The 12,701-nt window shown below is 42.3% G+C and overlaps 1 protein-coding gene across 3 annotated transcripts in view; it reads right to left on the bottom strand.

The window, feature by feature from the left end:
• The window catches only part of PBX1 (PBX homeobox 1), a 360,766-nt gene that overhangs the window by 38,228 nt on the left and 309,837 nt on the right, over positions 1–12,701 (bottom strand). For all 3 annotated transcript variants that reach the window (XM_070940889.1, XM_070940890.1, XM_070940891.1), the window contains exons 3-5: positions 7,224–7,468; positions 4,940–5,130; positions 2,806–2,941 (exon numbers count right to left, since the gene is read on the bottom strand). In XM_070940889.1, the coding sequence (XP_070796990.1) occupies positions 2,806–2,941; positions 4,940–5,130; positions 7,224–7,468 (572 nt within the window). The remainder of the gene's footprint in view (positions 1–2,805; positions 2,942–4,939; positions 5,131–7,223; positions 7,469–12,701) is intronic.

Raw genomic sequence — 12,701 nt, 5'->3', positions numbered from 1 at the left:
TATTAAGAATTACCTAGTGGCGATAAAAGTAGAGAAGAGTAACTACTTTTCTGCTCTTATTGCGTCATCAGATAATCGCCCAGCCGCCCTGTTTAGGGTGACCCGCTCCCTGCTCCACCAGGGGGCGCGGGAGGACCCCTTGGAGGGTAGAGCTGAGGATTTTGTACAATATCTGTATGACAAAATCGCTCAGATTCGGGAACAGCTGGACTCTGACTGGGTAGATCCAGGGGAGATGACAGGGGCAGGTCCTGAGAATATTATATGGGAAGAGTTTGATCCTGTGACTCCCGAAAGCATGGACAGGATACTGAGCAGACTGAGTGCGGCCACATGTTTATTGGACCCGTGTCCCTCCTGGCTGGTGCTGGCCTCCCGGGAGGTTACACGAGGCTGGCTCCAGGGGATTATAAATACTTCTTTGAGTGAGGGTGTCTTTCCCGCCGCCCTGAAAGAAGCGGTGGTGAGGCCCCTCCTCAAGAAGCCTTCCCTGGACCCGGCTGTGTTAGCAAATTATTGTCCTGTCTCCAACCTTCACTTTGTTGCGAAGGTTGTTGAGAGTGTGGTTGCACGACAGCTGCCTCAGTACCTGGATGAATCGACTTATCTAGATCCATTCCAGTCGGGCTTCAGGCCCAGGTACAGCACGGAGACGGCATTGGTCGCATTGGTTGATGATCTCTGGAGGGCTCGGGACAGGGGTTGCTCCTCTGTCTTGGTCCTATTAGATCTCTCAGCGACTTTTGATACCATCGAACATGGTATCATGCTGCACCGGTTGGAAGGGTTGGGGGTGGGGGGCACTGTTTTACAGTGGTTCTCCTCCTTTCTCTCTGACTGGTCGCAGTCTGTGTTGACAGGGGGGCAGAGGTCGACCCCGAGGCCCCTTGTATGTGGGGTGCCACAAGGATCGGTCCTCTCGCCCCTTCTGTTCAACATTTATGTGAAGCCGCTGGGTGAGATCATCCATGGTTTTGGGGTGAAGTACCATCAGTACGCTGATGACATCCAGCTGTACATCTCCACCCCAGACCACCCCAATGATGCCCTTGAGGTGATGTCCTGGTGCCTGGAGGCCGTACGGATCTGGATGGGGAGGAACAGACTCAGGCTCAACCCATCCAAGACCGAGTGGCTGTGGTTTCCGACGTCCCGATATAGTCAGTTGGCGCCATCTCTGACTATTGGGGGTGAGTCGTTGGCCCCCACAGATGGGGTTCGCAACTTGGGCGTCCTCCTGGACTCACGGTTGTCTTTAGAAGAGCATATGGCGGCCGTGGCCAGGGGGGCTTTTTATCAGGTTCGCCTGATTCGCCAGTTGCATCCCTTTCTGGATCGGGACTCGTTACGCACGGTCACTCATGCCCTTGTCACCTCACACCTGGACTATTGCAATGCTCTCTACATGGGGCTCCCCTTGAGGAGCACCCGGAGGCTCCAACTGGTCCAGAATGCGGCCATGCGGGTGGTGACGGGAGCGATGTGGTGCTCCCATGTGACCCCCCTCCTGCACGAGCTGCACTGGCTCCCAGTGGTCTTCCGGGTGCGCTTCAAGGTTTTGGTTACCACCTTTAGAGCGCTCCATGGCTCAGGACCAGGGTACTTATGAGACCGCCTTCTGCAACCAGTAGCCTCTCACTGACCAGTTCACTCCCATAGAGAGGGGCTCCTCAGGGTGCCGTCGGCCAAATAATGTCGACTGGCGGCCCCCAGGGGGAGAGCCTTCTCTGTGGGGGCACCTGCCATCTGGAACGAGCTCCCCCCAGAGATACGGAGGATTCAAGACTTACGCATCTTCCGCCGCGCCCTAAAAACGTTCTTATTCCAACAGGCTGGTCTGGCCTAACTCTCCCTTTTAAATTGGGTTTTAAAATGTTTTTTAGATAAATTGGATGTTTTAAATTTGTTTTTTGAGCCTAAATTATTTAATTTGTTTTTAATAATTTTTTAACTTTTGTATGTCTTTGTATTTTATCTTGGCTGTTCACCGCCCTGAGTCCTTCGGGAGTAGGGCGGTATACAAATATGATAAATAAATAAATAAATAAATAAATAAATAAATAAATAAATAAATAAATAAATAAATAAATAAATAAATAAATAAATAAATAAATAAATAAATAAAAAATTAAATAAATAAATAAATAAATAAATAAATAAATAAATAAATAAATAAATAAATAAATAAATAAATTGTTCCATCAGGAAATTTCTCCTAAGTTCCAGGTAGGATATCTCTTTAACATGCTTCCACCCATTGCTTCCTGTCCTGCCCTCCTTATTACAGAATAAGTCAACGTCTTCCCCCCTGTGTGATTTTTCCTGCAGTCCCTTTATCATTTTAGTTGCTCTACTTTGCATTCTGGTTTGTTTATCATTACTTCTCTTTAGGAATTCCAGATAAGCTTCCAAGAAATCAAAGGACTGCACAGAATGCAGTTGGAAAATAATGGCCCTGATGCAAACAATATAATCTCAGTTTCTGCTTTGATCTTATATAATCTATGCATGGAAATAATACATTTGCATATTGCTACATGAACTGATTTTTTTTACAAGTGAATGAAAACAGTCCTGCAAAACTCTATTTATTCCAAATAAAATCCAACATCTAAAAACAACTAGTTTCATTTTTTAAGCAAACTATTTTTGTCCCTGCCCACTGTTTTTCCTAAGTACTTTGCCCAGCATTCATTATAGAATTAATGAAAACACCTTCTTGTAGCCTTTCTGCCTTAATGGATGGAAAGGTAGATGGAAGGATGGGTGATGGCCTCCCTATAGATGAGCATCCAGGTTTCTTACCTGTGAGACTGTGATGCCACATTTCTTGGCTAGTTCCTCTTTGGCTTCCTCACTGGGATAAGGGTTGCTGAGATGAGAATAGAAATACTCATTGAGAATTTCTGTAGCCTGCTTGTTGAAATTTCTTCTCTTCCTCCTGGTCACAAAACATGAAGGATAATCAGTATCAGCGATTCCAGAGCATTATTTTTAAAAAGTAAGTTCAGAGCCATGAGATTCCTTTTTGGCTCCTACAAACAGATTGATGCTCAGATATGTCATCTTTTTTTCTGGTTTTCACTTTCTGGGGAAACTCTAACATACTTCATATCTTCTTTCTACTTATACACAAACCTCATTAGCTTTCTACTTATACCACAAACCTCATACTTTTTGTCTTGTAAAACACTTTTTGTTTGTCCTTTCTGAGAGCAAAAGATGATACCAATTGATAAAGTATAATTTACTCTTCAGCTATCTAATTCTGCTCCTTGCATAGAACAAAGTTAAAATATGGTTTGTAAAGTTGTTACCTACTTTGTTATATTTTTCCTCAGTTAAATTGTTTGACTTATTATTTAATGAAAAACTATGGTTGAATTCAGACAAAACCAATTTCTTAAAGAATAAAAATATTACGTTTGGGCTGAATCAGTTCATTGGGCCACCTCCCTCTCCCCATGTATCCACTCCCTTCTTTGCCATCTTGTGTTAATGCTTTTATCTGCTGTGTTATTTTATAATTTATGATTTTAATGTTTTTTTAATGCTTGTATGTTGTAAGCTGCCCAGAATTGTTGGACACAAGATGGGTGGCAAATAAATTTCAAAATAAATACATACATACATACATACATACATACATACATACATACATACATACAATTCTGTAAGCTTTTCTTATATTGTCAGTTAGCAAAGTTGCAGTTGTTTGCACTTAGCATTGGATCTGGCAAATTAAATTATTAATGTATTTTTAATCTTGTATTACTGGGGAAATAATTCTATAATTCATCTACTGCATCTCTTATATCAGAAACTATGTAGCAATAGTTTCCTTTTAGTAAAAGTTAATAATCCTCATTTTATGGCTGCAATGGAGCTTGGAATTTCTGTCGTAAGTCATGAGGGCCATAAGTTGTGGCACTCACATGACCAGATTCAATTTTACAAGTTTTTTGCATGGGGGTTATTAACTAAACACTACAGTCATTAAATGTGGTAGTCGTTAAGCGAATCAATGTATTCTTATGTGCTTTTTTGCCAGAAAGTGGCCCAAAAGACCAAAAACTGGCAAAAATGTCATAAATCACAGCTACATGACCATTAACTATTGCAATCAGCCATAAAGGCAAGCCAGTTGCCAAGTGCCTAAGATGCAGGTGTGTGTGCAATCATCAGAACACTGGAACCAGATCATAAGTAGATTTTGGGAGGTCTATCATAACTTCAAACAGTTGCTAAGTGATCAGTTGTGGGTTGAGGATTGTTTGTAATTTATTCACTGAAAAATGGCAAAGTAAAGATTTCCTCAGCAGTTCTATTCCGAAAAGTACCAGGGAAAGTTCATATGCTCCCGACCTGTTTGTGTTGGAGGTGTTCTGTTTAAGATGCTTCGAGACTGAAAGGATTAGCCGATGAGATTACCAATGCCCGGGGTATGCCCGGGGGGGGGGGGGGGCTCCTTTCATGTCCCCATGAAGGAACTGGAGTGAATGAGCTCACCCCGCCATGCAGCAGCACTTGGGTCTTGAACACAGGCTTGCTAATCTCCAACCCAGCATCCTAACTACATGAGCCATTATGCTCCTTAGCTCATAGGTTAATTGTTGTTCTATAGGATCTATTTATTCTATAGGCAGTTAAAAGTCTTCATAGCTCATATAAGCTATAATATGATGTGTAATAAACTAGAAAATTTGGATGCTAATCTAGTAAAGTACTAATCAAAATTATTGTTATTGTTGTAAATTAAATAAATAATTTTAAAATTAAAAATGTCTAGCCCAAGCAAGTGTTTACTAGCTCATTCCCCCTCCCCTCCCCATTAATTATTTTGACACTAACATGCTGTCTATGGGGACAATCAGTTCTCTAAGTTAGAAATGATTCCTAATTGAAGAAGGCAAGTATATAGGTCTGGTCTAAAGCTCACCGTGCATCAAGAAATCGAGAGCGCAAGATCATGACAGCTTCACATGTGCTCTGTTTGAGTTGCATCTGGATGGAGCTGAACTTGCGGTGGATGATGCTGACCATCCTCTCTATCTCTTTGGGGGAGATAGGCCGAGTCCTGCTCTGTTCCCTCAGCAGATTCATCACGTGGGTCGTGAACTCATTACATGCCTGAGACACAGAAGAAAGAGCATGAAGAACCTTTGTGACCTAAGAAATCATGGTAAGGTGGCATGTTGCAGCTCTAAGGATGAATGACACACTTCTTTGCTCCCTCAAAGCTTTCTACTTTTCTGCCCCATAGTCTCAAAGAATTATTAACATTGTACAATATTAAAGATGGGGCAAGGTAAAGTGAGAGGGGAATGAGGGAAGAAAACAGATATAAATATTTAACAAATTGCATACATGAATGTATATTAAACACACATTCTGATTTATCCATAATAAGCCTCCATGGGATCTTCAAGGGAAAAAAAAACATGCATACAGTGTACTCTGATATATAATTTAGACTTGTATTTTTTTCTTAAATCTCAGTTTTAAGATCCACTCAATTATTGTAAAGCAAAGGATGCAATTGAATGCATAACAAAAGTTAAATAGATCAATTGCAAAACATCTGTAAAGTTCAATTTATACAACGTTCTTCCACAAGTTTTAAATTGCATATCATCTTAGATCATAGGCTCTTTTAAGTGATCTGTTGCTAAAATTTTGCTGTCAAATTTCAGTGGAAATAAGGAGAAGCTTTTGGATGCATACCAAAGTCTCAGGGACTGCATTTAGACTAGGCTCTGTTTACCCAAGCCCTGAATAATGTTTCAAATATGGGACGTACAAATATAAATCAATTTTGCATATCTATCTGATGTGTGACTGGAGCCTAAGCTAAACAGAGTTGCGCTTTGTTTGTGCCTAGGTGAAAGACCACCTGGAAACCTCCTTTAGGCCTCATGAATTTTATGACTGAAGAAAGAGATGGGGACATGTGCATCTGAATTTATTTTATTCTCTCTCTCTCTTGCTCCCTCTTTCCCTCTCTCTCTCTCTCTCTCTCACACACACACACACACACTCACACACTTCTTCCAGATATATGATGGAAAAATATAAAATAAGGCCTCAACATTGTCATTCTAATTTAGAATAAAAAAATACTTTCATGAAAGAACTCAGAATCTACATTTAGGGCAAAATTCAGATGTCTGAAAATTTATAAAATTTATAGGCTCCACATTGTTGAATTCAATAATATTTTTAAAAACTTTTTATTAGAGAAACATCTTTTGGTACTTTAAACCAAACTTTCAACAACAGAGTGTAAATTTCTCATGTATTTGACTACAGAAGTTGTCAATAAGAAGGAAAGGTTCTGATTCTGTTTGGGGAAAGTATTTCTATTAGAACAGAAGGGAAAGGAACGGTGGGGGGAAAGCTTGCTCGTATCTGAAGGTCAGAACTGATAATAGAGAACAACATTCTGGATAATAGAAAAATAGTTATAGTATCGGATTGTTACAACCCCCAGATCCTTGAGTTTATTTAATAAAATACCTTTATATGATTGTTTGTCAAATGCTGTAACAATTAGTTAAATGCAGTACTGCATTGCTTTTTTTTTTTTTTAAAAAAAAACCTTAATTATTTTATATTCAATTGAAAATGATTTTTTTAAAAAAAGTACAGGTATTTTAAAAATTTGTTCCTAAAGAATAATTTCTCCATTGTATTTTTCAAAGCATACAGTAATGTGTTATTTAAATTTAAACCATTTTTTCTTTTCAAGAAGCAGCTGACCTAAGATAGGATCATAGCAACTCTGACTTCCCAGCTGAAGCACATTATCTTAACCACAAATACTTCATGTCCAATTTAATGTTTAGCAGTTTCCAAACAGTACTGCTTTTTCTGAACTGCATCATTTGAAATGCGGGAGGGGGGTAGAGGCTTGCCTATTGGAATGTTTCCCATGAACACAATGTCTTATATATTAAATAATTAGCATCTCAGCAGATGGGTTCAGCCTATATTACTTTACTTGTATGCTATTTTCTACATGCAGTAAAACAGTATATGGCCATTTCATGTATTCACTCTTCAGCTGAAGCACCAGAAGCAATGAAAACACTTGCCGAGTCCTTTGGTCAAAAAATGCACCTTCCATCCCTGATCCAAGAGAGAATAGAGGATTGTGCTATAGATAAGGCCAAACTAACACTATTGCTTGGCCTGTGTAACAGAGGAAGAAATGTCACTGGTACCTGTTCATACTTCTCCAGCTCTGTGTGGTAGATCTGCCGAATCTGTGAGAGTTTTGCTCTGTAGTCAGAATGTTCTACGGAATTGTCTGAGCCAGCACCTCCTGAGGCTGCTGCTGCTGCTGCTGCTGCTGCTGAGCCCCCTCCTTTCTCAGGGCCAGCTACTCCCTCTGCTAAGAGCATGTTGTCCAGCCGCATTAGCTGTGGGTCTGTGGGTTCCTCCTCCTGAGCTCCTCGAATGCTCAACACTGTGAAGAAAAAGGCACTGATTAAGTCACAGAGCAATGGCAATGCTTTCCTAGGTCTCACCTCAGGCTCTGTGTTTGCAGACAAACTGTCTTTTCTGGAGTGTTTTACAAATAAAGCAAGATACTTGTATATAGGTGCTCCTCAACTTAAAACCATTCATTTAGTGACCATTCAAAGTTACAACAGTGCTGAAAAAAGTGGCCTAACCAGGCCTCACACTTACTTAAGTGATTCTTGGGAGGCTTACGATTCTAAAATTATAAATTAATTAAAACATTAAAAAACAAATCAACAAAATAAGTATAAATGGCAGCTGTGACGTGTGAAATGCTACCGGTTGGGACTGGTTCGGGCGAACTGCTACTGGAGATTGGGGATGGTTCGCCGAACCGGTAGCAACGGCTGGCTGGCCACTCCCCCGAACTGGCCCATGGCCCGCAGTCCTGCCATTTTTCCCTGCCTTCCACGTGGCTTTCTCGGCATCCCTGTGGCCAGTTTGCGAAGGCAGGCAAGCGGAAGGCCATATGGAAGGCAGGCAAACATGGCAGGGCTGCGGGGAAGGGAACTAGCAGCCTACTCCCTTCCCTGCAGCCCTGCCAGCTTGCCTGCCTTCCACACTGCTTTCCTGGTGGTCCCCCATGCCCACTTGCCTTCTGAGGTCGGTGTCCAGCTAACCCTAACCCCCACGCCCTTGGGGGAGATGCAGCAGATGCTACCTTTGCCCGAAATGCCTCTTGCATCTTTCGGAAGTGATTGGGGGGAGCGGGGGAGAGCACACAGAAAAGGCCAGGAAGACCCAGCTGCCCCCTCCTTCTCTCCTCCCCCCTTTCTCCTGTCTGGCTGGCAAGAAATAGGGCATGGACAGCCGCCACCATGCTATTCTACCTCCTTTGCAAAACTGCTCTGCGGCTCCGCTCACCTCCAGTGCCCTGATGCAATGCCCATGGCGGCTGCAAGGCTGAGATGCTGCCCATGCAAGGGTGGGGGGGAGAATGCAGGCATCACACCAAGCAGCCCTCCTCCTCCTCCTCCTCCTCTTCTCCTCCACCAGGTTCAAGGCTGGACAGGGCTCGGAGCGGCAAGAGGGAAGGCAAGGCGACCATGACTTTCTCTTCCTCCTCCTTGCAGGGTTCATTGAGTTTGTTTTGCAAGCTCGCCCAAGGTTTGCAACATTGATGGCCTTTGGGGCTTTTGTGCAGCAAGCCCCATCTTCCTCCTCCTCCTCCGCAGCTCTAACGTGGGTTTTTAATTCATGGGGAAGGAAGAGAAACCCTCCCTATCCCACCCGAGGACCGATTAGATTTTCTTGTCGCTCACGGTGGTAATCCAGCCTTTGCGTGGCAGAAAGTTGCTTCCCGCTGGCCCAGCAGTCCTTGGGAGAGATGCAACTGTTGGGCTGGGGCTGAGAGGGGCAGTGCCATCAGCCCTGAGAGGGGCCGTTTGCTTTTTTCCTTCTCCTGCTGCTGCTGCTGAGACTGCTGCTGCCAGGGTGTGCATGGGCAGCCCTGGGAGGGTGGGCAGATGTAAGGCCGATGCTGGTGGTGGGGAAGGGAGACCCGGTGTGCTCAGCCAAAGAGCTACCTCGGGGGAACATGGCGAGGCTTGCTCCCTCGCCTTTTGGGCCTGGCACACTCAGCTTCCGCGGGGCCTTTGGGTTACTGCTGCCCGCTTGCCTTCCCCTCCACCTCAGGTCCCGCTGCCTGCATCCAGCCCATGAAGGGGGATGCGCAGCTTCCTGGCCAGGCTGCCCTCCCTCCCGGAGCACTTTCTTCCTTCTCCTGCAGCGGCTGCTGCTCAGACCAGGTATGTGTGTGTGTGTGAGAGAGTGTGTGTGTGTGAGGGAAGAAAGAGAAAGAAAGAAAGAAAGAAAGAAAGAAAGAAAGAAAGAAAGAAAGAAAGAAAGAAAGAAAGAGAAAGAAAGAAAGAGAAAGAAAGAGGGAGAGAGAGAGAGAGAGAAAGAAAGAGTGACGTGAGTGACATAATGTTGGCCATGCCCACCCAGTCACATGACTTCCAAGCCACACCCACCAAGCCACGCCCACAGAACTGGTGGTGAAAATTTTTAGATTTCACCACTGAGCTGTGATGATCAATTAATAGTAAAGCCAAGTAATGGGATCCTTAACAAATTCTGAGTACCTGGGTCATTTTAATCTCCAAGGGGAGAATATTCCATAAGGCACGAGCTACAGCTTCTTCTAGTTCCCGCCAGTTGACACTCTGGCTGATAGGACCTGCAGCATGTCCAATCTACTGGACTGAGTTGGATGGATAGAAACTCTTGGGAATAGACAGTTCCTTAGCTAATCCTAACCCAAGCCACGTAGGGCTTTAAAGGTGACAATGAGAACCTTGAATTGCACCCAGAAACATACTGGCAACCAGTGCAGCTCATGGAGCAGTGGTGTTACATGTGCTGTGTAGACAGCATCATTTATTACTTGTGTAACCACATTTTGCACCAGTTGAAGTTTCAAAATATTTTTCAAGGGCAGCCCTATGTAGAGTGTGTTACAGTAATCTAAGTGAGAGGTTACAAGGGCATTGATGATGAGCAGGGCGTCATGATCCAGGAATGGGCGCAACTGGATGAGGATGGTTTTAGCATTCTGAGATCTCGTGATTCCATTTGCAACCTTCCCAGCTTCCCAGCGGCGCATAGAATTATGGGTGTGGGTGTGGACGCACAAACCCCCCACCTGCTCCTGGCACACGATGGCAAAAAGGTTAGCCATCACTGGAATAGGTAATACCTGGCTTGATAGTGGTAACTGCAAGAGGGATCTAGGAGTGCTAGTGGTCAAACACTTAAATATGAGTCAACAGTGTGTTGCAGCCACCAAAAAAGTCAATGCACTCCTAAGCTGCATTAACAGAGGAATAGAATCAAGATCATGTGAAGTGTTGGTACTGCTTTATAATGCCTTGGTAAGACCACACTTGGAATATTGCATCCTGGTTTGATTGCCACAATATTAAAAAGATGTTAAGACTCACTCTAGAAAGAATGCAGAGAAAAGCAACAAAGATGATTTGGGGACTGGAGGTGAAAACATATGAAGAACAGTTGCAGCAATTATATATGTCTAGTCTAATGCAAAAAACAGGGGTGACATGATAACAGTCTTCCAATTTTTGAGGGGCTGCCATAAAGAAGACAGGGTGGACCTATTCTCCAAAGCATCTGAAGGCAGGACAAGAAGCAATGGATGGAAACTAATCAAGGAGAGAACCAACCTATAACTAAGGAGAAATTTCCTGAGAATCAGAACAATCAATCAGTGGAACGGCTTGCCTCTAGAAGTTATGGGTCCTCCATCACTGGAGATTTTTAAGAAGAGACTGGACAACCATTTGTCTGAAATGGTAGAGGTCTCCTGCATGAGCAGCGGGTTGTACTAGAAAACCTCCAAGGTACCTTTCAACTCTGTTATTCTGTTCATTGTTAGTCCATTGCATTCCAATGTTTTCTATGTAATATTTTCTTGTTCTGTGAAGATATTCTTTGATAAATAGCAATTGCAAGTTTGGGATAAACAGCACAATATTGACAGGTGAAAGTGTGATTTCAGTGTTCTTATGCTGTATTCAATTTGTACCTTTACTTTCTCTTTGAAAATTCAGTCTGTTTCATTACTTCCATTTGATTACAGATGAATAGCCTTTCTAAATCAACCTGTCAGTTTCTTTTCCCACAAGAACAAGTAAAAGGTGGGGCTTTAATAACTAATCCTCTCTCATTTTTCCATTTAAAAAAAATGTATTGTAAAGTATCACTAGGGTTTTTTTAAAAAAGAAAACATTAATGGGAGTAAATAAATAATTAAAGCATTCCCCTCTCTGTTGAAATATACAAGGGCATAGATTCACAATACCAACTGGGAGCAATGAAATGGAATAGAAATTAAAAGAGGAGAGTTAATATTAGAAAATTGGTGACTGGAATACAGACATTAAAAAGGTGGACATTACAGAAAGCCCATAGTACAGGGCTAAGTTACTTGAGAGACTTTCTGTCTCCCATAACATCTGCCTGACTGATTTGATCTTGCAGGGTTCGAAGATAATTGAAGATTCCTTCGATTAAATATTGCCATCTATGGAGACCCTGGAAGCGTACCTTCTCTGTAGTAGCATCTGTCCTCTGGAACGAGGTTGGCCCCCACCGTGCTGTTAGAATACCCATGAACACTTGGCTTTTCACCCAGGCCTTCAGGGATGAACAAAATAAGACTCTTCTTCACTTGCCATCTCTTACCTTTATTTTTTATTGATTTTATTGTCATTTCATTGTCACAGACTTGGGCAACATGCAAATTTAATTAATTATTATTATCATAATCATCAACTTCCCACAGGTGAGGATGTTCTTGGATAATGTTACAGCAATATTTTAATTTCTATGTAAACTCTCTATATCAATCACCCTTGCAAGTATTTGTAGAAAACTATTCCTTTATTTTGCAATAAACTGAAGCAATTAGAAGGACACTTCTAGAAGGGAAGATAGGATAGATTAACCTTATAGTTATCTTTTTGTTTCTCTTTGGGAAATAACCTGTAGATTATTTACAGTATTTGATACATAAAAATCATACCAACATTAGGTATAGTACTTGACCAGAAGCATCTATCTACATGAAATCTTGCTCAACATTTTTTATAGAAAAATAAAAAAATATAGTCTAAATGCCTTTCTATTCATGTGCTTTATTACAAAATAGATAACTTGAAATTAATTTTGAATTCTTTCCTTTATATCAGAGTTTCCCAACCTTTCTGGCTTTGCAGACCAGTAGGGGGCAGAAAGGATGGTTCTGTGCAAGTGGCTGATAAGCGTGCACACATGCGCGCAGCTCCATTTCCATGCATGGCAGGCATGTGTTCCCACTTCTCACACAAATGAAGCGTGTGCGCATGTACTCTCCTGCTGCTTGCACAAGTGGGCGTGCGCACTCGCCCACCACTTCTGCAGCCCAATTCCGAATGGCTCACAGCTTTATATGGATTTAAATAATGCATTCTCCATAATGAGAAAAGTATGTTTTCTTAGTGTCATCTGACCATGCTAAGGTTGTAGAATGGACAGATGGAAAATTGTGCTTGTAAGAAAGATTAACAAAATAAAACTTATTCTGAAAAATCAATTTGTGACTTTATGATAAGTATGTGAAGTCAAGACTGGCACAGTACCAAAGTATTAATAGTGTACTTTTCTTAGTCAACAGAACC

Source organism: Pituophis catenifer, unplaced genomic scaffold, assembly GCF_029215685.1.
Source record: "Pituophis catenifer annectens isolate HBS135680 unplaced genomic scaffold, rPitCat1.0.hap2 SCAF_3, whole genome shotgun sequence".
Taxonomy (NCBI): Eukaryota; Metazoa; Chordata; class Lepidosauria; order Squamata; family Colubridae; genus Pituophis; species Pituophis catenifer.
This window is presented reverse-complemented; position numbering and strand designations above follow the sequence as displayed.